This window comes from Balaenoptera borealis, assembly GCF_965194805.1.
Source record: "Balaenoptera borealis genome assembly, chromosome: 4".
NCBI lineage: Eukaryota > Metazoa > Chordata > Mammalia > Artiodactyla > Balaenopteridae > Balaenoptera > Balaenoptera borealis.
The window spans coordinates 141115208-141141993 of NC_138861.1; the positions used below are offsets into that span (position 1 = coordinate 141115208).

General features: G+C 38.5%; 1 protein-coding gene across 1 annotated transcript in view; it reads right to left on the bottom strand.

Annotated features, from left to right (window-relative positions):
* Nucleotides 1-26786, bottom strand: part of PABPC4L (poly(A) binding protein cytoplasmic 4 like) — a 48565-nt gene continuing 21779 nt past the window's right edge. The window contains exon 1 of the mRNA XM_082389836.1: nucleotides 1-26786. This exon is cut by the window's right edge and continues 21779 nt beyond it. Within this exon, the coding sequence (XP_082245962.1) occupies nucleotides 481-1593 (1113 nt within the window). The 5' untranslated portion in view covers nucleotides 1594-26786 and the 3' untranslated portion in view covers nucleotides 1-480.

The window sequence follows — 26786 nt, forward strand, 5'->3', positions numbered from 1 at the left end:
AAAAAAAAAGATGAGAATTAGAAAATTTCTGTTTGTAAAAATAAATTACTTTGCAATCCTCGGGTACAAGAACTACTTTGGGCATATTTTCATGGAAGAAATTAAAGCTAGCAATATTATTAAAATAAGAAAAAGTATGCAATAAATGCAAATAATTACCACACTTCAGTTGGTTCAAAATGCAGTAAAAATATATCTAATTATACTTATTGCTATGAGCACTACATCAAAATCAGAAAAAGATATCATATTATAATTAGATGGTGTGCCTCTATAAAAAGAACCGAGGTTCTAAGATTCACTTATTTTTCCTCCAAAGAAAAATAAATAGCTTTGTATACAAAACCTTCGATCATAATGTTTACTAAACTAAGCAGCCATCAGCTGTGATTTGAAATTTACTGAGGACGATTCAGGCAGAGATCACTAACATCCCCCAAGCTGCTACAAACACTGGCTGGTGCATTAAGTTTTCCTCTCCTAGGGCCTCTGGGCCAGGGCGATGTTGAGCGGCTTGGAGCCCAAGATGCGGCCATTCATCTCAGTCATTGCTTTAGTGGCCTCCTCAGGAGAGGAGAAGCAGATCAAGCCAAACCCTTTGCTTCGCCCTTCTTCCTGCATTACCTTAACTCTGCTAATTGATCCAAATGAAGAAAATTCCCTCCGTAGCTTTTCATCATCAATGGTCTCATCCAGGTTCTTAATATAGAGCTTTGCCCCCCGGCACCGCCGAAATCTTTCCTGTTTCAGCTGCTCAAACATTTGCTTTAACTCAGCCTGTCGCTCTGCTTTCTTTTGTGCCCGGCCTACAAAAAGCAGTTGTCCATTTATGTCCTTTCCATTCATTTCTTCAACAGCCTTTTTGGCAGCCTCGTGGCTATCAAAACTCACAAAGCCAAAGCCTTTGGATTTCCCACTGGAATCTGTCATCACCTTAACACTCAGGGTTTTTCCATATTTGTTGAAAACTTCCCTCAGTCTCTCATCATCCATGTCATCTCCGAAGTTTTTGATGTAAACATTGGTGAACTCACTGGCTTTGTTTTGGAGCTCGGCTTCCCGATCTTTGCGGCTTTTGAATCTGCCAACAAACAGCCTGCAGTCCTTAAGCAGAGCCCCATTCATCTCCTGGATGGCCCTGTCGGCGGCAATCTGGTTCTGAAAGTGCACGAACGCATAGCCCCTGGAGCCGTGATCATCACTCATCACCTTGGAGGACAGGATCTTCCCAAAAGACGAAAAGTGTTCATAAAGGGTTTTGTTATCAATGGATTTGTCCAGATTCTTGATGAACACGTTCCCAATTCCAGATTTCCTCAAGTAGGCGTCACGCTGAGACCACATGAGACGGATGGCTTTGCCCTTTATCGGGTCAAAGTTCATGGTGTCCAGGGCCTTCTGGGCATCCGCCAGCTGCAGAAAGTTCACGTAGGCATAGCCCAGGGAGCGGCGGGTGACCAGGTCCCTGCAGATGCGGATGGACAGCACGGGCCCTACGGCGCTGAACTTCTTGAACAGCAGGTCCTCGGTGACGTCCGCGTGGAGGTCACCCACGTACAGGGAGGCCTGGCGGAACTTGGCTGCTACATGCATCTCCTGGCTCCTCACCACCACAAGCCGGTCCCCAAGGAGCTCCTGGAGTGATTTCTGCAGGAGGGTGGCCCGGGCTCATGCGTGGTGGCCCCCGAGTCAGCACTCTGAGGCCAGGCGATGCGGTTCATTCGTGTACAGCTCCCCAGGCTCGGGCAGCACCCTCAGTCAAAAGCCCCTCAGCAACCAGTCCGGCCAACCCTGGAAGGGGGCGACAGAACCTTGAAATCTCAAAGAAAGATTCCTAGGTCAAGCCGGTGCTTCCGGGCCACTTGGTGAGGAGTCTTCAAGTGGCGGGCTGGCCCTGCATCTCAGCGTTCTCCACAGCCATTCTCCGCTCGCTGGCTTCTGAATAAAAATAGGCCTCGCTCAGGCCGGTTTAAAGTTACAGCCGCCGGGGGAAAGAATTCCACAAGTGGCGTCTGAGGCGGCGGCCCGGGACGCGGCGCGCGGGCGGCTGGCGCGGGGCCCCGGAGCCCCGAACCGCCCGGGACCGGGTCGTGCAGGCGCCGCCGGCCGGGCGCGGCCGGGGGCTCCGCGGGCTGCGCGCGCCCTGACCAACCCCGGCCGCTCTCTTCTCTGCAGACCCCGCGCTGCGCCCTGGGCAGGTCGTGGGTGGGGTGGGGTGGGGGTGGGGGGCTGGGGAAGCGGACGGACCGACCGACGGACGGCCGCGGCCCGGTGGGCGGCGGCCGAGCAGGGGCTGGGGGCTCACCCGGGCTGCGGCCGGCGGGGGGCGGGCGGGAAGCCCGGAACTCGCGCGCTCAACTTCCCGCGCACTCGCTGCCAAGGGGGATGTTTTCTTTTTAATATTTTTGGAGAATGTTTTTTCTTCCCCCCGCCCCTCTCGCTCACTTCCCACCCCCCTCGGACAGCTCAGCCGAGGAGCGGGAGGCGGTGACCGGGGTGGAGAAAGGCAGCCTAGGGGAGTGGCCCTAATAAACCCACCCGCCCGCAGGCCCTGGCGTAAGCCTGACTGCAGGAGCTTAGCCAAGTGTGGATCAGGGCTTGTCACTTTCTAGCTTCAAGCCCTCCAGTGGCTTTCTTCGACTCTTGGATAGGCTCCAACCTCCGCACCTTGTTCTTCAAAGTTCTGCAGGATTCCTGCCATGTTCCAGCCTCAACTGCCCCTTGGATCCCCTTCCTAAACTCCATGACACGCTCGCCTTTTGTTCAGGACCAACTTGGCAAAACTGTGTTCCTCAGCAATCACTTTTGATGCTCTTTCCAAATACAGGTTTTCCCTATACAACTTCTGAAAAAGTTTACGTTTCGCTCTTAGAGGCCTCGTATTTTCGTAGCATTTGTCTAATTAAAATATATTGTGTTACATTCCATGACAGTAGGGACCATGCCCATTTTATTTCTCCGCTGACTTAACTCAAGGACTTGCAGAAACGAGATGCTCAGTATTTATTGAAAGAATCCACTGCGTGGAAGAGATGAAATATTTAACTTGAGGTTGGTTTTCATGCCCAGAGAAGTGGAAATAGTGTCCCTTACCTCAGAGAGTACTGTAAAGATTAAATGAATTAGTAGATTTGGAAATGTCTAACCTAATATCTGGCACAGGATAGGTTTTGATTAACATCGGTTTCATTTCCTCTAGCATTAAATAAATTCCTTAACATCATTCCTATAAAACCTTAAATTTGAATCATCATGCATCTTACGGAATGTAACCTGCAAAACTGAATTGCATGGATCAGTTTATATAAGGCTAATTTAGTGTTTTTCAAACTTTAATGGACATAGAAATCCAGAAGGGATCTTGCTTGAAAGCAGATTCTGATTCAGTCATTTGGAATCAGAATGAACTGGAAACTCTACACTTCCCAAAAAGCTCCTGAGTGATGCAGATTCTGTTGGTCTCTGAACTACGCTCTGAGTAACAAGACTTTATGGCTGAATGAGTGAGTGAGTCCCCAGAGTGGCATCTTTTCTAATGTAAGGACTAGAAAAAATATATTTCTCTTTCAGAAGATAATGATATTCTAACAAAATTCATTCTCAGTGATACATTAAAAACACACATACACACAACTAAGCTAGAGGGTGATTTTCACTATAAAATCCAAATTGCTTTTAACCTATCCGATGTTGAATAATGGTTTTATGATTACTCCTAACTTCATCCTGATTAATGATTCTTATTTGTGAAATTTATTCTGCTATGTGTTGCTCCTGTAGGATCAATTGTTCAAATAAATAATCTTTTCTTCGACCACATCCTCTAGGCTGCAATTAAAAAAGAAAAAAGGACCGCTGACCTAGTTGGTGAATACCATCAGTGGATTTCAGCACATACTTTAAAGATTCAGACACTGGGGCTTCCCTGGTGGTGCAGTGGTTGAGAGTCTGCCTGCCAATGCGGGGGACACGGGTTCGAGCCCTGGTCTGGGAAGATCCCACATGCCGCGGAGCAACTAGGCCCGTGAGCCACAATTGCTGAGCCTGTGCGTCTGGAGCCTGTGCTCCGAAACAAGAGAGGCCGCGATAGTGAGAGGCCCGCGCACCACGATGAAGAGTGGCCCCCACTTGCCGCAACTAGAGAAAGCCCTCGCACAGAAATGAAGACCCAACACAGCCATAAATAAATTAAAAAAAAAAAAAAAAGAAAAGAAAGTTCCTAAGTGTGCATTTCCTAAGAATTTTGTTGAGACCTTTTATTTCTAGGAAAAATGCTGAAGATCACATTAGTTCTTTGTACAACAATAATTCAGCTATAGCAAGATACCAAAATATTTCAAAAACCCATGGACTTTCCATTTTACTTTAGTGTGATCATCACTAAACATTTTGTGAGAAGTGAAGAAGAGTTTCCAGATTCAGAATTTAGTCCTATATTCTTGTCTCTAATCAACTTGCAGGCAACAGGTACAAACCTCAATTTGTTAAATGACCACCAGTCGTGCTTCTTCCTCTTTGTACTACTCATTTTACTGCTTTCATTTTTATGTTTTAATAAAGTAAACATTTTTAAGCATCTATGATTCTTTCCTCTCTTTAATTCTCTAAATCTCATCGTTTTGTCAGTTGTGTTGATTCAATAATTTCTTAATTTGGGATGTCTTTTACATTTGCCCTTTCTTTCTGTTCCCATTACCACTGCTTTTGTCTCATTTCCTTGTGTATTATTGCATGAGTTTTACTCATTTATCTTCTTTTGTCTATATGCCAGTCTGTTTTTATGGCAGTCCATTGTGCATTTTGCTGCTAGAATAATCTTACTAACAATTCTTTCATAAGATTTCAGTAAAAAAATTACAAATGACTACCATAACTTTGCAATATCAATTCTATCCTAGCTACATATATCTTCTGTCAAGCTAATTCATCATTTGTTTTATATGTACATGCAGTTAATTCTTTTAAAAATATCCTTTCCCTATTATTATCCAAATTCTATCATCCTTGAACCCTGTTTTCACCAGTATTTTTTCCTCTTAATAGTCCAGCTGACACCGATTACTTTTCCTTTACAGAAACAATTTATTTAATGTATGCATTGTGTATTTGTACTTAATTTTGGCATGAGTTCATTGGCTTTGATGGACCTCAACTTAAAATTGATACCGCCTACATTAACTGTCTTCTGCTTTCCTTAGCCAATCGTTATAGCTTTGTGTATTGCTGATTTGAGTGTCTTCTTAATTCCTCAAATATTCTGAAAATATTTCAATTAAGTGCCAATATTTTGCCTCATTTTGAAATAAGTTGTAAGTTTGCCCATCTTATGTTATTTAGCTCAATCAGCATTCAAAGTACAAGTTTGTTGTGTGGGTGTCTCACAGAATTAAGAGGAAATAAGATGCGGTTTTGCTTAAATGGCAGGAAAAATGTTTGTCAGTGTTTCTATTCACTGATATTGATGTTAATGGAGGTCAGTGCTTACCGTAGTATATATTATGAAGAAATGAGTAAATAGCTATTTTGAGTATGAGGATGCATTTTAAAAAAGAAATCTCTTGTACTAATTAGACCAAAGCAGTTTCTGATGTCTACTTGAATCATTGCTCTGATGTAGTCAACTATTAATAAAATTTTCCCTATTTTTGTTCAAAATGGGCTTTATTATCTTAATAGAAAGTAATAACATGAATGAAACTTGCTTTTATTATGTTTCGAAAGTGCTATGTTCAATTATTTACTCCAAAGTGTAATATTGCATCTTTTAGATTGTTTCAATTTTATTTGACAATTATGGTCTCTTTTCAGTTGTAATTGTTTCCTGATTTTTTTTTTTTACCAAAATATAGTGTTAATTTCATTAGAATGAGGTATATGATTTACATATCAGAGTTACACTTCTCCATTCAGAGCATATAGAAATGTCGCAAAAAGTAATGTTTGATTACTAGTAGATCTTGATCAAAAGTTCAAATCAATCCAAAATATCATTCACCAGTAAAAATATAGGTATCATAGAAATAAAACTGAATAAGAAACAGCATCTTTCCTCGAAAGTCTCAAGGCTCTTACTAGAAAAATAACTGAAACAACAACGTTAAAACAATGTAAAATCAATAATCTAAGAATAAATAAGATAGAAATTTAGCAAAGAAGATACATGAATAGTTTTACCTATGAGGACCAAAAAACTTTTGCAGAGAAGATGGTACTAAAGAAGGCCAAGCCCTCTTTTTGTGAACTCTGGGGAAGTTTAGGGATAAGTAATGTTGGTATCAACCAGTATCCATTTAATATTGCTCGAATATAAAGTGTGAAGAAGAAAGTGGCAGGAACTGAGACGAGAACAAGACAAGGGCAATAGGCCAGAGTGCCTTACATGCTAGGCTATGTTATGGACTTTGTTCTAAAGGAAAGCTATTGGAATAATACATTTATATTTTATTACATTTATATTACATTTCAGAACTGTAAAGTGAAGATAATGTGAAACACATGGAATCCTGGAAACATGATGCAGGGATAATGTAAAGATGTATAATCATGAACCATCCTGAGTATGAAAACGCATTTTAAAATAAAAATTTCTTGGGAATTCCCTGGTGGTCCAGTGGCTAGGACTCGGCGCTTTCACTGATGTAGCCCAGGTTCAATCCCTGGTGAGGGAACTAAGATCCCACAAGCTGTGCAGCCTAAAATAAAATAAGTCTCTCATACCAATGAGACCAAAGTGTTTCTTAAGTCTGCTGGAATGGTTGTTCTGTTGTAGTCAACTATTAGTAAAATAGTTCTAGGCATTGAAGTTATGGTGGTTAAGACATGATTTGTGGTGAAAAACATTTGTTTAAAGTTCCAACCTGATTGCCCTTAGATGGCTGCCCAGAGGTCCTTCATTTTGTCATTTTGCCCTCCCTATTTCACTTGTACCCTCTCTCCTTGCTCCAGAGCTCTGACTTCATCTTACTGTTTGACCCATGTTGCCAAAACCAGGAAAGCTGCTAATCCTGTATTCTTAGTTTCTTCAGTTAGTTTTTACCAAGCAATCAGACTCCTCCATCACCAGGGGTTATCACCTCTCATAACACAAGTCCATTGTATTATTATGCCGAAATCTCCTCAACCCTACCGGGGTAGTTAAGGAAGGGCAGAGGGAGTGAAGGAGTTTGAGAATCCCCTTCTTGGCCAGCTATCTTTTTCTTGATGGAACCCATGTGCCATTGTAAAAGAGAATGTTATTGGCTCTAACCTTGATGAAGAGGGAGGGATTGAGGGTTACCATCTTTCTCTTGTAACCAGGGAAGATCTAGCATCTTCCATGGAGATGTTCATCTCATTCCTGGTCATTCACACAGGGATGATTTTCTGACACCCAAGTGGGGAGCAGTTGTCTACTTTGGACAGAGATATTTTCCTGCTCATCATTTTAGTCTCTACTTGTCTACACTGCAGCCATTAGCATTAGTCAGCCAAATTCCTACCTATAGAAAACAGTGTCCCAGGTTCCACAGTCTTAACCTCAAAAGTTTCTGCATTATGATCCATGGGAGTCAATGCAGAAGAGAAAGTGGTTCAAGACTGGGTCACTGGGAATTGATCCTTTAGGTGTTAATGATTTCTCCTTCTCATGCTCCTTTACCCCCTCATGCATTTCTCTGAAGGGGAGCTTTATTAAACAATGCACGCAGGCTGAAACCAGTTTAGGGTGGCTTATTACCTCCCCCATTCTCTTGCCAGGCCTGTGTCTGTAATTAGGTAGAAAGGTTTCATGAAGCAACTACTTTTCTGCTTGGTTCCAGGTTCTGGCTACAGATGGCAAATTCCAGATACCTGAAACGGCCTTCTAGATATAAAGTCTTTTTCCTATAGTTTGCTAACTTCTGTCTGTAAAGTAAAATATTTTCTTCAGGTAGAAATTCCTGAGATCTTATCTCAGTGTGTAGCTGCATTTTCTGGTGCTTGCTGTCATGCCAAACTGCAGGAAGCACAGTCAGTTAGGGGCTTAGGAACTGTTCTGTTTACTTGCTATGTGAAAACCTCCTTATCAATCCGCATTGCCATGTATATAAATATGGATTCACTTGTTCTCTTTTATTATCTGTCACTCCCCACAACACACACACACAAGCCACAACACCGCCACCACCACCACCATTATCTTTAAAGTAAAAATTCCATGAAGGCAAAATTGTGTCTAAATGAGTCACCACCATATTCTCAATGCCTTTAATAAGAGCTCGAATGCAATGGGTTCTCAACACTTAAGTTTTGAATGTTGGCAGACAATTCTTTATAGGTCACTCACATTTCTACACGTCTTATAAGTAGAGGCACTGAGTGTCTTTGTTCTGGACTATGGTTTAAATGATGTTTATATAGCAAACATCCTTGGAAGATATTGTGTTTCTCTCTGAAGCAAAGTGCAGGTTTATTCACAGCCTTACAAGGTAGAGATACTTTCTATGGAGCACAAAGCAGGCATGCTTTCTGCCCATTGTTAAAGATTCAGATTTTCTAAGTCCTGGGTTACTCTCCCCTTATGCAACCCACTCTGGGTGCAGGTGCCGCCCGGATGTCCACGCACCACCCTGTGGGAATTTGGGCTTCGGGAACTGTCACAAGGAAATGCTAATATGCTGGCTACCGCTGTCACTGTGAGGAATAAAGTTTTTGTCTCTAACCCACGAGCATCCATAAAACAGTGGTAAGCTAACTTCTTAGATTACAAGTAGGGTAAAATCTGAGACCTTCATAGATGTTGACAGTTTTGGTGATGAGAATGGGATCCTAACATAGACCTAGCTCTCTGGAAAGGAAGCTAATGGCCACACAGGCAGATAAATGAGATTTATCCGTAGCAAAAATGTAGACCAAATAATATCATTTATGGGGCAAAAAAATGGCTCTTCAGTTTATTGCCTGTTAATTTGGAGGAAGTGGGGAGGTGGCCTCAGGCTAAGGACAGGGGAGTAGATACAAGGTCATCTGCCCAAATGGCACCCTGCTTGTTGCTGACTCTCCTCTGGGAAAGGCAATTTTCTCACTATTCTGACAGGCAGCCTCCGGTCCATCCCACTGAAACAACTAAGACTGACCCAGGATAGGCAGACTGTTCTAACACTTTCCAACCACAGTTACAGACACTTGTACATTCACTGAATGTGAAAAGCAGGGCATTTATGACCCCTATAGGCATTAACAAGCCAAATCAATAGCACTTCGGCGAGTTCTCATGGTAGATGATGCTGGGGTAGAGTATGTAAGGCTCGTGAAGAAAAAGCAGCAACAGCTGTGCCATCTCCTGGCTCAGCTGCTCTTGGGGTCTATCATGCCAGCCTTAGAATCATTTGAAGACAAGAGTAAAGGGTCTCCAGTAACCTGTCTGTTTGTTTTTCAGTGGGTACTGACTACTAGAAAACAGCTTTGGCCCACTTAGGGAGATTTTCCCGAGATAGAAGCACTATTGTGGGAATCTACAGATGAGTAATTGACTAGTATTCATGCTTTTACTGTCCTGATTGGATTTGAGGAACACAACCCACTGGAAAATAAATCACCAATCCAAAGAAATTTTTGTAATTCTTGAAGTAACCCCCACTACTCTGGAAAAATTCCCTAACCCCTATATTAAAACAAGATGAAACCATAAGGATATTATGACAATGGAGCAGAAAATGCCTCCAATTAAGATGAACTGCTTTAAAACTTGCTGCTCTATGAGTCAAGCTAGCTTGGCTAAAGCACACAAACCAAGCATACCCAACAGCAAGTACTTTGGCTGTGGTCACTGAATATGTCCTCCAAGGCTGAATGAGATTGTGTCAGTCATTAGGAATATAATACTTAATAAAGACCTTTGAGCAGGCTGAAAATATTGGAAATTCATTTATTTGAATCCCAAGCTACCATCATACCACTTAAACCTGATGATAAAGGTGAGCCTAATTTTAAAGGTAAGGAGTAGTTTTCCTTGTGTACATCCCCTGATCCTTTTCTCCACCTCTACCTCTACCTCAGGCATGTTAATGAGAAAGAGAATTAGTGATTGGGCCAAAGTTTCCCTGTCCCCAGAGAGAAACCAGATTCAAGCATGCTGGGGCATTTCAGGGAACGGAAAGAGTCAAATTTCAATGGCTTTGTTGGATACTGATGCTCAAGTCACAATCCTACCTAGGCTCTTGGAAGGAGGGAGTGCCCAAATCCAACTAACGGGGTTTGGGCATAGTTCACAGTAGGGAAGAGAAGCTAAATGGACCTTGTGGGTGAGTCCTTTGGCACAATGCAACATACTGTTTTGGTTGATTTTACAACTGAATATGTACTAGGAATTTATATGTTAGGTGCTTGTACATTCCTACAAATTGGCAGATTAAGAACAACCCTCTTCGGGGTACTGTATTATGGACATAAATAGCTGTTCCTTATCAAAACATCTAGGTCCCTCATGTAAATGCCCATGTTAAGAGGCATTCACTCATAAGGTTGACAGTAACCAAGCTGCTAATTGAATGTTTAGCACTCAGAGTGTCACCATTGTGGCCTGAATCCATCATCATGGCCTACATTTCATGACTATGTTTCTGAGGTGGAGAAAGCTCACATTACATTGAGTCCTGCCCATTTCCAGCAAAACCTCTGTTGGGGACACGCCTGTTGGAGTAATTAGTACAGCCTCACCACCACTGACACACGTTCAGGTTACAATGCCGCTGTTCAAGTTCGGTCTGTACCACTGTGTGCCTTGAAGTTAAACTGTTGTAATTTTTGGCTTTTTGAACCAAGAACACTTACAGTCTGATAGTGGAATACCTTTATCATGAAAGCCACTCAACAACAGGCTGATAATCAAGGTATTCAATTGATTTTCCATACTCTGCACTATCCACAGACATCAGGTATTATAAGGGATTAGAACGTCCTCAAAATTCAACTCAAAATGATTCTGTCTCTTCCTCTACAACTCTAGGTCCACACATTTTAGTCAGAGAGTTTAATCACTGAACGCATGTGGCTGTCCCCAGCAAGTGATCATCTCATCTGGCCACTTCCTGGGTAATGATCGGGATCAAGAAGGTGGGTTACATAGACTTATTATGAATAGCTCCATTCTACCCTGTCCATTCTTGACCATAGTGCTTTTGCTTTCCCCGAATGTCATCACCAAGCCAGACTGGTTAATATACTCTCTAAGAAGTAGCCTGGCCAAATGAGGCTCAAGGGACTCAAACTCTATTCTAATTCACCACCTGCATACTCTTCCTAGATTGTTATATTCCTAGGTCAGAAGGACAATGACCATCTGTCAGTAGTACACTACTACTACTATTAGTATTCAGTAGTCAGTACTCACCAAGTCCCTCTGCTGTGGTCCATGCCAACCAGAATAGGACACATATGGATGTTTTAAGTTTAATAAAAAATGTCCTTGTCTCTTATGAACCTGGCCCCTATGGATGAAAGGTTTGGGTACAAGTAGCTGATAATTAAGAAAAGGCTGAAGTTATAGCTCCTGAAATGGGACACAGCAATTTTATGGCAAAGAAGGGAGAGTAACACCTAAGCCCCCAGAGAATATCTCAGACTCTGGGAGATACTGTGAGGGGAGGAACATTTATGATCTTTGTCTTCAGAATCATTACATCCTTGCTCACGAAGAAAACCACCCTGGGGTTCTGCTTACAAGCAGTGGAGAGTGCTCTAAATTTAACTGACTTTCATTTCCTATTGCATGGCTCCGACCATGATTCGAATGCCATTCCGCTTAAACTCACTGTAAAGTCTATTGAACACAACAGGGGATGCATGGCTTTGGCTCCTGTACTTCCCGTACAAAACAACAGCAGTTGTGGGCAACACCTCAGATGTTGTCACTTCCCCCCTTTCCATAGCTCTTATTCAGTCGTTTCATGCAATAGATGAATACCACCCCGCTGTTGGCACAGACAAAAAGAATAGGTTGGATTGACTGCTGTCAAACAGTCCCTCAGAAAACATTCTTTCCAGGGAACCAGGTGGATCTAAGGAATTGTACTTCTGTTTAGAAGCCAAGCATTAACATGCCTCTGCCCTGAAAACATGGTAGTTTGGTAGGAATGGCCATAAGAGACTTTCAAGTGTTGGAGGAAATACCACCAGTAAATCATGTAGCTGTCAAACGACTGTGGAGACTTCTCCCAAATGAAGCAAATCATGATCCTCCCAAATAGGTAACTAATTTGTTATTTATGTGCAACCTGTGTATAATTATCCCCATAATGTGAGTCATCCAATTAGAAATGGTGGTACAAAATGTGTTCCTGACTTATCTGAAGTGACTGATAACAGTATCTTGGCCCTGGAAGATATTCAGGTCAGATTCAACTGATTGTCCAAGTTTGATACTGATAACAGAATTACCCAGATTTTGTCCTTGCAAGTCAAGGCAATTTCTGTGTAATCACAAAACCATCTACTGTACCTGGATTAGAACTTTAGACAAGGTGGAAAGGTCAATAAAGAGAAATAAGTAGAAAGTCATTCTCCATCTAAGATAGAGCCTGATGGTTTATAAGAGCTGTTCATGTGGTTGCATCTAGAACCCTGGTGTACATGGCTAAGAGTGATGCTACAGGTTTACGTCATCCTACTGCTTGGAGTCCTGTTGGTAGTAGCCTTAATACCAACAATACATATGAGACAAATTGAGTGGATTCGCTCCCAGCCTCTGATGGTTAGAGTGACCAAAACAGTGGGATATTCACCAGAAAGTGCCAGAATACAAAATGGTATAGAACTAAGAGGTAGATATTGATAGGGAAAAACTCTCCATGGATCTTTTGTGTTTCTGCATAAATTGTGAGCAGAAGCACTGACTGCCATTTCTCCAGACTGTCCTTCCTAGGATGTTTATACAGTGAACAGCCTTGGAAGCTAGATATGGTGTCTATCCAAAGCAAAAACCAAGCATTCTTGGTATAGCTTATAGCAGATTTCCTTTCCCTAAGCCCAACATTTAATGCAACCTACTTAATACTTAGGGATCACCTTACTCTATTCATAGGACACTTTGGAAACTGTGCTTAGGGAACCAGCAGGAGAAATGATTATACTCTGGCTGCTGCTATTGCTCTGAGTGATTAAGTTCTTTGTGTCTGACTCAGGAGTTTCATGTCTTCTATCAGCATCCATGAAACCGTGGGATACTAACTTAGTAGTTAAAGTAGGGTAAAATATCAAAGTCTTCACAAACCTTGACATTGAGAAGGTAACTGAATGAGTTATGGATAGTTTCTGTCATGTACGGGGCAGGGGCAGAATTCTCATGACTCTGGAGGACGATCACTGGTGTATCTCTGCGTCCTCATACTGCACTCAGTTCCACCTCTCCATCGCCACCGGCAAAGTGGTGATGCCCGTAAGTGCAATCGGTAAGACTGGAAGCTGTCTGGCGGGCAGCCGAGAGCCCCTCTTTCTTTTGTCGGTTCTCTATTTTGCAAGTTTCAGTGGGTTTCCTTAGCCCCCTTTGTTCCCAATGCCCTTATCAAAATTAGCTTTAGACACAATATTGAAAACAACTTGGGTTGAGAACACATTTTGGGCATTTTCTACTCCATCAAAAACTTACTTTAGAGCACTTTAACCTGTCTACCACAGTCTGACAGAAAGCCTCTAAAGTCTCCATAATCTTCTTGTTTTTCAGTCTCTGGAACATTTCATGTTGGTCTCTGAAGCCAAGCACCTGCTACATGTGCCCTGGATTTCTACAATCTGAGGACACTGTGGAGAGTCTGGGTTGCTTATTCTATTTCCTTTCTAAGACTGAAAGCCTGGTTCCTTGGTGGGTGGGGCACAATCCATCTTTCTATTAACTCTACCATGGCCTACATGCTGTTTCTTTCTTTCTCCAGGAATGAGACACTGAAATATCCTTAGTGGAGTCTTGGCATTATTCACCATAGGCTTCCTTTCCTAATATTTCATGCAGAAAATTCTCTATATGCATCGTCCTAATAAACTTATATAAAAAGGCATAGTGTTGGCTGGCTTTCTAGATAGAAAACCTACACTTCTACAGCTGTCCTAGTGCTAAGATCACTGTCTAAATGATCCTACAGCTGTCTTAGTGCTAAGATATCTGTCTCCTTCAGATTCCTCTCTTCCAAAGAGGGTCATAGGATTATATCTTCTCAGACTATATTTACAACTAATACTATGCACCATTCTTCTAATGGTTTCTAACAACTGTAATTTGATTCAGGTAGTTAGTTACCGCACCAGAGTTCAACAATCCCGAGGGAGAGACCCCACAAATGCAAGCTGGCCATTGTATTTTACACAGTCTACTACTGTGTGCAAGTCCAGGACATTAACCAGGAAGGACTCAGCCTTGTCTACAGCCAATCATAATCATCTTCAGACACACAGAGTCAGTCTCAGATGGCAAATCAGAAGTCCTTTTTTCACTGATATGTCTTTCTTATTCCATATCTCATTCTTTCTATTTCCTCAGGATCCCTGGTTTATACTGTATCATTTCTTGTGGTCAAGGGCAGCAAAACCTATTGACCCTAGATCCTGATATTCTTCCAAGAAGAGGACATATAAAACAACACACATTTTTTTCCATGCTGATGTTGATTGCCTCTTTATGTCATAATATTTTTGAAGTAACATAATGTGCTTTCATTCTTAAAGACCCTGCTCCACCAGAGGTGAAGGATGGGAAGAACAAGGGCCTAAAGGGACAGACACCCGAGCCAGCCACTTAGTCATCTGAGTGATTACTGATGAGGGCCTGAATTAAGATTCTAAATAGTTTAGAGTTGATATATATGCAAGAGGTGAAACTGATGTGTAATCTGAATTATAATTTTTCCTAAAATTACTCTTAAAAATTCTTAGTATTTAACTAATAGAAGCAAATATCTGTTGTACATCATCTATATTCTAGACACTGTACATATTTCCATAAGGTAATGAGCACAGAGTAAGAGCTCAACCAACAGTTTCTATTTTTAAGAAATTATTGTTTTACTATTATCAGTTTTACATATTATTGCCTATTCATTTCTGACAACAGTCCTAAAGGGGAGCTAAATGTCCCAGTGTTTTAGATCTGGATATCAGACACAGAAATTTTAAGTTGTCCAAGTAATTGAAATATAAGAAAGTGAGGATTTTAATCTATGTCTAATTTCCAAACTCATGTTCTTTCCATTGTATAAATTGCATTAACTTTAAATATAATTTTTGATGTCTTTGTAAACATGCTTGTGTCTAATTTTTTTTTTTTTAATTGAGATTGAAACCTTATACAAGCCTGTGTCCCAGTCTTTTAAAGTAAAAGGCTTTAGCGTTAGTCTCCCAGGCCTCCCCTGAGTCTTAAAAGGCTGACTCAAGAGTTAATAATTAGAAATGTGAAGATGTAGAAACACAGAATAGCTGTTGGTAACAATTTCGACTCTAAACCAGTCACACAGCAGTTACTGAGCTCCCAGTTCCCTGAAACATACAGATAAAGGCTGGACACACATTCCTAAGTTGTTTTTATAGGAAGAAGACCCACTCCAGGTGAAAACTGCTGACCTCAAGCACGTAAACACCAGACCAGTTGAAACCAGAAGACTGTTGATTCTGGAGACCTCACCTTGATGCTAACCAATCTGAGAATTGTACACGAGCTGATCACACACCCTTCAGGCCCCTCCCTCACAGTGCCTTTAAAAGCCCTTTGCCTGCAACAAGATGTTAAGATGATTCTTAAAGACACTCGTCCACCATCTTCTCACTTAGCTGATGTGGCTTTCTTGAATAAAGTTGCTTTTCTTGCCTCAACACCTTGTCACTCAACTTATTGGCCTGTCGTGCACCGAGTAGCCAAACCTGGGTTCAGCAACAAGATCTAACATATAACACTGTGTGAATTTATGATGTACAACATGTTGATTCGATACATTTATATATTGCATTATGATCACTCCCATAGTGTAGCTACCACCTCTATCACGTTACATGATTATCCTTTCTTTTTGTGGTGAGAACACAATTAAGATCTATTCTCTTAACAACTTTGAAATTTACAAAACAGTGTTGTTGAGTGTAATCTCTACACTGTGCATCTCTAATATTTTTTTAACAATAACTAATCTACCCTAGCAGGCATTTTGATTTCAGAAGCGAATAAAAACAAAGCTTCAAGAAATGTGCAGTTTCCATCATCACTCTGATTTGTATTCCCACTTGCTGACTCAATCCAGTAGCCATTTAGAACATCCTGTCTTCATTCTCTGTTCCTTTATTCCTCGTATTTCTTAATTTACCTTCTCCTTACATCTTGCTACCACATTTTCTGCTCAGTTAATTCAACAATTTGCAAGACTATATTGTGTGAGTTCCTAATAGTGTGTCAAGGAGACATTGGAGACAAATGCATCAACAGGCCATGGGTGAGGTATTGGGGGATTCTGGGGAGATGTGCCATTTTCATGGACAGGACTCTGAGCTAATAAAGCTCTCAGGGATCTCCTTGACCCTCTGGAATTTTCATACCGACACAGCTGAAATCCTCTTCAGCTCTTCTGTTCCCAGAAGAGATATAAGCTTATTTTACTTTTATTTTATTTTTACCTGGAGTCCAAACTGGTTTATTTATTTGTTTATTTATATCTATTTATTTTTATTGAGATATAATTGACATATAACATATCAGTTTCAAGTGTACAACATAATGATTAGACATTTGTATGTATACACTGAGGAGTGAGCACCAAAATAAATCTAGTTACCATCCATTACCATACATGGTTACAAATTCTTTTTTTTCTTGCCATGAGAAATTTTTGGAGACAGGCTAATTTTAGATGAACCACAAGCAGTCCACTACTCAGAAAAGTTTCAGAGACGATTCAAAAGGAAAAAGGATGAGAGGAAAAAACGATTTTGAAAAACAAAAATGGCTATATTCCAGAAATACAATAAACATACCAGGAATTCTATTAGGTCAGCCTGAGAAAATAGGTTGTTTCTCTGGTAATGTAAGGCTAATACTAGTAATCTTTATGAATTTTTCTGGGACTGATTTTTTCCATTTGTGAAAGGGAAATTGTTACACATGTATGAAAGCAAAGTTATCGATATAATAATGAAAACCAACAATTACTGAGTGCTTACTATGAGCCACATTCTACCATAGCATATTACATGAATTAGCCCATTTAATTTTTATAAAACAGTATGTGGTAGACACTATTGTTAGCTCCATTTAAAGATGAAGATGGAGAGGCACAGAGAGTTTTAATTACTTGCCTAGGGTCATAGGGATACAAATCTTGACAGCCTGACTCTATGGTCAGTTCTATTCTTGGCTTTATTGGTGAGTCAACCTTTCACTTCAGACGCTGCCAAAAGGCCCTTCTGAAGGCTGTTTCTGGACAGGTTGTGGGGTGATGGTGTCCACTCCATCTGGCAGCTCTCCTTTACATTTTAGCCAGTATTCGTCAACAGGCTTTGATGCAGACACCCACTTAATTTACCCACCTACTCTCCACTCAGTAACTCTTTAATCCTCTGCCCTCCTTTACCTGACTTGGCTGTTCCTCCACACACTGGTGAGTGTGAGGCTGTCCCATGCCCTGAAGACACCGGTAGTCCTCTCTACACCCTCCACCTTCTGTCTACCTCACTCTCTTCCAGCCCACCGTACTTTGCTCACTATTCTCTTAGTTTCAATCTTACCAACATTATCCTCATCCCCATTCCATGTATAAAACTCAAATTAGGCCGGGCAGATATTCAGCCCCTCGCACAGTGCAGGAAGACTTAGATACACAATTTCTGTTGATAGACATTCTAACCTGTGACAACTTTTTATTGAACTGGAGTTTTTATTGAATTTTTTATGTCATGTGCATTTTAAAATGTTTTCAGCTACTCTCCATCTATTCTTTCACTGATATAATTTGTCTTTAAAATCATTTCAACCTCTTACTTTTTCGCTAGTAAAGCACAATTTATTTTCTCTCCCTTTATGAATTATTAGTAGGTATGTTTTGTTTTATTGATACTTTAATATTTTTAAGGCCATTAAAGTGTTTATTTTGAATGGTGTTTATTTCCATTCACTTCACACACACACAAAAAGGCATTTCTGGATCATAGACTTAACCTCATCCTGTATGCTGCAGTCCCATTTTTGGTGAAGATGTAAAACTCTTTCAGTAATTTAATTCCCAAAGAGAAATTCTCTAGTAGTTCTTAGCATATTTCTCTTTGCTAACAACATCAACATTACCTTTCCTTCCTCTGTCTGTGAACCATATTTTATGTCTTATCTAAGTGATATCAAGTGTTTTCTGTAATGACAATTCATGTGGCTCTTACAAGACTCACAAGTGCTACAAAAAAGCACTGTTTTGGAAATAACAGTCTAATTATTGTAGTTGATATTTGCCCTTTCTTTAGCACTAAATAGTGATGAAATTGTTTTTTTTTATTTTTCTTCTTAGAAATATTAAATAATTTTCATGACTTATTTATCAGTGAGACTAGAACAAGCTAAAAATAGTGCTCATCATACGACATATTTAGAGTAACAAGAAATCTTAGCTTGGAAAATAGGAGATTCGTGGAGAATCTTATAATCATTTTGAGAAACTGAGTTTCAACTTAATGTCTTTGTGTTAGCAGGAGGGACTTGTAACAGTTATATGAAGATCATTTTAGCATAATTTGAAAAATTACTAAAAATCAGAGGAATTTAAAAATGAAAATTGGTTGTTTTTTTGTGGTAACAAGTTTAAGTACTCAAGCAGAACCTGTATAAACACAACAGAAGTACGACAAAGGGAATTCCTTTATGGAAGGCTGGAATAAATCATTTTAGACTTACTCCTACTTTATTATTTATGGTGTATTCTATAATTTTATGGAGGCATAACATGAAAAAATTAGAATCAATGCTCAAGGTATGTAAAAATTTAACTAAACTCTCTACAGGAATGTTTCATTGCTACTCGATGTTTTAAATGGTTAACAGTAGAAAGTACTTTTAAAAGACTGTTAGGTAATCAGTACATGTTGTTTGTTGTTGATTCCACGATATGTTTTTTTCTGTTTATAGTCTTTTCAGTAAAGATGAACTATATAGATGCATATTCATAGGAATATTTTCTTTCAAAGATTGATAAAAGCAATAGCATTAATAACTATCATTAAACTTAAACATGGCAGCAAAAATTTATTTCCACTGTTTTCTTCACTTTCAGATATACCAGAGAGGAATGCCAGTATTTATAATTCTCAGAACTTGTATTTAAATATCTTCAGATTACTTGAGTAAATATTCTTCTTGATTTTTGCAAGGGCAATTAGTATAATTCTCTCAAGTACAGACTCTGGGTTTAGAATAGTAAAACGCTTTACAAATGTATATGCCTATATTTTTATGCATGGATGTTTATATGTTATATTTAGCTATATCTTTGTGTTTACATTTTTTACATTGAAGAGAGTGAAAAAAAAAAGGAAATGCACAAGTGTATCTGAATGTCAAATCCTCTTTTATTTGAGGATGTGCTATTTCAGGTGATTTTTAATACATATGTAAAGTGGTAGTAATCAGTTCAGAAATGCTTTCAACAAACATTTGTTTGGTATTTGCTAAGCATTGTATTAAATTCTGGGGGAGAAATTATGCTAGATACAGTTCTTACTTACAGGTGCATACAGCTTAGTGGAAGGAGGGAAACAGACATATAAATATCTAAATATATAAATGAGTTACAGTAAAACATTAACATGTATTTCTTCATTATTAGTACTTATCACTCATTCCCAAATGGTAGTAGATACTTCCATTTGTTTTCACCTATTGTAATCACATCCAATGCTTAATTGAGTGATCTTGATAAAGTAAATGTCTAAGAAATATTGTTGATTAAATGAACAGCTAAGTTATAAACACAGTAACTTGGTATTCAGCATGTCTGAGAAACAGTATTAACAAATAAAAATAAATAAGGATATAGTTTTGATTGGTTAATATACTGCAAATCTGTGGGTAAGAACAGGTTCCTGAAGGATAACACAGCCATGCAAGAATAACAGAGAAACTAGGGATTTTTCATTGAATTAACATTGAGCTAACTGAATTTAACACTGAGCTAGTTTCATCAATATAAGTCCGTTCGGCTACTCTTCTAATTAGTGAGTGAGGACTTGGATTTCATTGGAAAAGGAGAGGGAGAAAAGTGAGTGAAGAAAACAATGGTACTTTGAAGTTGAAATGACCTTGAGGGACCAGGGTGACCTATGGAGATTTCATGGAAGCTACAACTATTGGGACATAGTCAAGAGACCAAGGAGATGGGAAAACTGAGTGAGAAATATTGATTTGGTTGGGAAGGAATAGAGTACCATTATTCATCCTTTTAGTCTTAAAAGATTTTCAGTTCAAATACCCATCTCATAGAATAAATAATGTCTTTCTTCTTCCCTCATGTTTAATGAAAATGGTAAGAAAATACAGACACTGGTTTTGTCCTTGTTCATCTAGCATTGATTATTCTAATAATCACTGAAAAAGGCTCCTATGTGGCTAGAAGATTTTTGGAAAACTTAAGTTGCAGAGCATAATATTGTATATTAGAATGGTACAGCCAGTAAAAAGAGAACAACCCTTATCTTGAGCTATATCAAGGGTCCTTGTTTTAAATAGAGAAATTAATATTATGAGTAAACCCACCAAATACGAACACAAAGAAACACAAATACATTAGTATATCTGTCACTCAAACCTGGATATTAAGATAGAAAATAGGCCTCTTACTGGAGACTTTGGGGAAAGATAGAAGATCAAATTGTAACATGAAGTCCGTTCCCTTCTCTTGCTTCCAGGAAAAAATATTCTCAAGGTTTTTGGCATTCTCCCTCAGGGTGGATTTGCCTGGGAAAAGTTGCTATCATAACATTCATGCCCAGAATAAATTTGGCTATGCTTGATCACCTGTAAATCTCCAGAACCTAATCTAATGCCAGAAAAAAATGGAGTTAAATTTCCAACTATCTTTGAAAAGCAAAATGCATTATGCCATCCACTATGGCTGCACTATGTCACTACGGTTCAATTAACTCAATAGTCCTTTCTCCTGATGTGAGAAGGGTCTGTTTCACATCAGTTTCTTTCTTTATGGTTTTCCATCACAAACAGGGGTTTTAATTATTAACTCAAAAGATTTCTATTTTATAAAATGTAAGAAATTATTAATTAATTTAAAATTTCTTATAGTTAGTTCCTTTGTACAAGGTTTTTAGTTTTGTTTTTCTACCGTGGTAATTGCACTTCATACATAAACTTGACACATGCTGCCTTTTATTCATCTACCAAGGCAAAAAAAATCCAAATCAAAACCTGAAGACAAATTTTAGGTATCTGGCAGGTGGATTCACTAATAGTGTCAGAAACATTGTTTTACTTTGCAAACTAAAAACCTTTTCCATCGACAAGTCTCAACTTCACAGAAAAAAATGTTCAAAACCAGTCATATGTACCAGCTGTCTTCACTTCCACTCTGTCAATTCTCTCCTCAAAACTTTTCACTACAAAAAAGCTTTATTCAAGGGCTTCATACTTCCATTATACAAATCCTGTGATCACTTTTCAATTTTACTTTTCCTCAGTCTCTCAGTAGCATTTCATATAATATTTATAATTCCTCCTATCCCAGTCTCTTTGCTGGCTTCTTCTTGTCTGACTTCTAATAGAAAATCTGTGTAAACTCGTTTGTTCGTAATTTAAGAAATATGACCAGATAAGCAAAAAATATATATTAAATGAAATTAAAAGTGAAACTAAAAAAATTAAAATCCATGAGTATGTATTTGTATCAGCCAGTAGGTCAGATTATTCTCCAGTAATAAATTATCCAAAATATCCATTACAAATCATCTGTCTCACATTGTCCAGGCCAAGCTGACACGACATTGCCCATTACTTCAACAGAGGGAAAATGGACCACTGCTCATACTTCATTGGCCAAAGCAGGTAATATAGCCCCATATGAGTTCCAGGGTAGAAATATATAATCGTCTACCAGGGAGGATAGTAACTTTAGTGAACAGTAATAAAATCTCCCACAATATATAAGTGAACGAACAAACAAACAAAACCAATGTAATTCACTTGCAACCAGTAGAGATTATTATAACAATTTTTTTCTGAAACTTGGTAATTAAAATATCAAGAACATTTCTGCCTTTTAGGATAACCCATAAATTATCGGGAAAACTTTATAGAAAAATACCTGCTAATAAATATAGAAGAATACATGCCTTTGAATAACAGATTCAGGGAAGGAACAGATTCAGATTCAGGGAAGGATTAGCAATAAACACGAAAGTGATCAGGTGAAGTTTTGGGAAATAATATATGCTCGGTACCAAAGTAAGACCTCACACATCACTCACTAAATTCCAAGTGAAACACTGAAACTTTACATTGGAGAGGTCTGGATCCTAGTGTGATTAATTGTAACACTTATAGTGGGACAACCAACAGTATTCTCCTGTTGTGATACAAAATGAACAGAGATCATCACCCATGAAATATTCACGCACAACATGTTTAACCCGATCCAATTAAGTTTCGAGATTTAACTTTTAGTTTATGAGAATAAAGGTTTAGAGGACACCATAAGGAAACACTTAGATAAATCCAGTGATGGGTATTTTTATAAGAAAACTGGCCTGGTATTTTCAAAGAGTTAATGTCACTTTAAAAAAAAAAGAAAGGTACAGGGATTTTTCCACATTAACAGAGACAAAGGAGACATGCATCTGCTTACATTATGTGCATCTTGGTTTGAGCCTCATTAGAATTAAACAGCTATAAAATATTATTTTGGAGACAACTGAGATTTTGAATATAGACTGGTATCAATGATATTATGGGATTATTGTTCATTTTCTTTTATAATTTGTGATAAGTCAATATTCTGATTATTAAAAGAGGCACATATTGAAGTATTTATGAGTGAAGTTACATGTTTGTAACTAGCTTTCAGATGGTTCAAAATTAAAAAACAAGGCAAAATAACTCTAATTTAAGTGGTAGGTACATGGATATTCATTGTACTATTTTATTACTTTTATATATAAACTTTTTCCCAATAAAATGTAGAGAACAAACTACAGTGAGATTTCATTTCTCCTCATAATATTTGCAGAGCTTTGAAAATATGATCCTGCCCAGTGGTGGTAAGAGTATGGCTATCAAGGAGTTCTGTACATTAATGGTTGGATTATTAAGTTTAATTGAAGAGTTACTTATCAAAATCTAGCAAAAAACTGTATTATAAGAGTGTTCATTTCTGCTTAATTTATAATATAAAGTAATTGGAAATAACTAAAAGGATGTTTGAATGCATCATGATATACCCATACGATAGATAAGGAAAAAATACACATTATTGTTAAGTGAAAAAAAGTGCATTGGAGATCCATGTCTCCTTTGTGATACTAGGTGGGGGGAGAGTTAGTATAAATCTATGAATGTAATTCTGAGAATGGAGGTCTAGAAAGAAAACAGATTTTTTAAAAAATTTATTTTAAACCTTTTTATGTTCTTGGAAAAAATTAGAAACATGAACAAGTAACTATTATCAAGTACAATTTTGCAATAATAAAAATGATCAAGACACATATGTCTACCCAAGTGTTGAAACTGTAAATGACCTTAGAGATTCTCTTCAATTAATTATTTTTTTAATTTAAAACAAAACAAAATGATAATAACAATAAAACTTGAAGCCGTATTTATATGCCTAACAATACATAGTTGAGGCGGTTTTTTGCAGAACCAGGACAAGAGCCCAGGCCCCGTGATGCCATGGTTTTCTTGTGGCATGTCAAGTCCCACCTGTATGTTACCTAATTTCATGGTTAACGACAAAATAAAGTTCAAGGTAGAAGGCTTGGTCAACATCACTTAAAAAACAATGAACATTCTGATTTGGAACAGGCCTACTAAAAGAAATAATGTTTGTTGCAATATGATATTTTAGAACGTCTACTTAGTAACCAAGTAAAATTTTATTTTTTAAGTTGAATGACATTTTAAAAGTTCTTAGGTTTGATTTTAAATAAGTAAAGGTTAAATGTGTTTTTAAAGTATTTTCCCCCAAATGCCCTGGAATATGACATACTCACACATTGAAGGGATTTTAAAATATAATTTTCTCCATTCCAACAGGCAAACTATACTTAGTTGATTAGCACGTCATGCTGCTGTGTGTGAGGGTAGGAGTGGGGAGCTGCCATCCCCTCCTCCATGTTGCATTATTTTAGAGAGCAGGGGGCTTAAACTACATTCCTCAGGAGGGTCTATATCAGCCGGGATGTTCTCTATTCCTCTTCCCCACAACCCCTCGTTCCTTTTTATGGAAAGAAATATTATTGATTTGATTGTGAAATTGGTGAAAACTGACATCCACTTACACATACCTCATGTAGTGTGTATACCTATGGAGAGTGATTTATTTATTTTTTTAAAGGTAGGAAAGATTTTTTTTATTTTTTAATTTTTAATTTTTTAACATCTTTATTGGAGTATAATTGCTCTATAAAGGTGTATTAGTTTCTGCTGTATAACAAAGTGAATCAGCTATACGTATACATATATCCCCATATCTCCTCCCTCTTGCGTCTCCCTCCCATCCTCCCTACCCCAACCCTCTAGGTGGTCACAAAGCACCGAGCTGATCTCCCTGTGCTATGCGGCTGCTTCCCACTAGCTATCTATTTTACGTTTGGTAGTGTATATATGTCCATGCCACTCTCTCACTTCGTCCCAGCTTACCTCTCCCACTCCCCATGTGATTTATTTTTAATTGAACTATAGTTGATTTACAATGTTATATTAGTTTCAGGTGTACAATATAGTGATTCAATATTTTTATAGATTATACTCCATCTAAAGTTATTACAAAATAATGGCTATATTTCCCTGTGCTGTAAGTACAACCTTGCTGCTTATCTATTTTATCTGTAATAGTTTGTGTCTCTGAATCCCATACTCCTATCTTGTCCCATGCCCCCTGCCCCCGCCCCGCTTTCCTCTTCCCACTGGTAACCACTAGTTTGTTCTCTGTATCTGTGAGTCTGCGTCTCTTTTGATTCATACGTTTGTTTGTTTTTTTTAGGTTCCACATATACATTATAACAGAGTATTTGTCTTTCTCTGACTTATTGCACTAAGCATAATCCTCTCTAGGTCCATCCACTTGTTGCAAATGAATTTGTAATTTATCTAAACAGCAGAAACGAACAGTGGACTGTTTCTTACCCTCCAGGTCTACCAGAAACTCTCTGCATCTCACTCTATGAAGCCTGCTCGGATTCTGCCAGGCCCGGCCAGGCCTCTTTTCCTCTCCTCTGCTTTCTGCTCTGCTACATTTATTAGCTGCTGCAATCCTCCCTGCGGCTGTTCAGGTAAATGTCTGCAACTCAGATCCAATTTTTGTAGCAAGAGAATTCTATAATTTAGACTCCATTGGATTTGGTGGATGGGGGTTTGAGGGGGTAAATAGAAGAAAGCTTCATTTTTCTCTGGAATCCAAACTGCATTCCCCGGTCTCCAAATAATAGGCCACCCTTGTACTTTGAGGCTATTGTTCTTTTATATGGTGTGTTAATAACAATGAAACTGTGTTTTGTTCAACAGTCCAGCCTAGTATACATTTTTAGTTTGTGAGAAACCTGAGGTGAGAAAGGGAACCAATTCTGCACCCAACTGGAATAGTCATATAATACTGACTGTACATATCTGAATCTTCACTCTTCATTTATTTTCCTCCATCCTGAATATTTAGAAAACAAGCTTTAGAACCTAGTATTCATTAATTGAATGAGGAATATAATAACATTGAGAGAGTAATTTTTAACTATTAAAAGTTTAAAAATGTATTCTGAAGATGGCATTTTGATTTGTTGGATGGAAGGAGGGGATAAAAGGCAGGTACTATTCAATATATTCTGGGTAATAGTGAAGCAGGACTCTTCATTTTCAGAACTGTACCTACTTTTTCTTTGCTTTATTTTGTATCCAAAGGGGAAAAAAAAGCAAGCAAGAAAACAGGATATCCTTACAATTCGAACTTCAAATATTTATATAGTCTAATATTATTCTAGGCTAGCTTAAAATGTAGAAATGCTTTTAAAACACCAAAAAGTTATTGGTTTTATTCCTTTTATGCTAAGGTAATGGTCAGACTGTAAGAGCTGAAGTTGGCAAGCAAGTTGTATGGGACTGGTATAGCTGTTTCAGGTAACAAGCTTTCTAGGTTAATTGGAGTCTGGAGGTAATATCCTCAGACTATACTAAAAAGAGGGAAAAGCTCAAGGAATACTAAAGTTTAATCAAATGACTGGCCTATCTCTAGCAAACCATATAAGACCAAATACCATGAATTCCTATGTGCTCACCTTATCCTTAGGTTTATTGGCTTTCTTTTTACGTTTCCTTCCTTTAAACTCCTTTATATTTTAATGTAACTTTTTGAAAATATTTTATGCATTTTTGTAAACCACATCATATCTTTTGTAGAATGATGAAATATGTTTCCAGTTTTAAAGAGTTTAGCTTACTTTTAGATGAGCTTTTTATGCTTTAAATAATCAAACTAGTACTTCAAAATTCAACAAACTACTTTGCAAAACTACTTAAATACTTACTGTTGAAACATTTTTCTTTAGAATTGATAATTTTATAGGTGCCTACATTTGATATATTCAGCAGTATGGATGGAATTTTGGAGCGG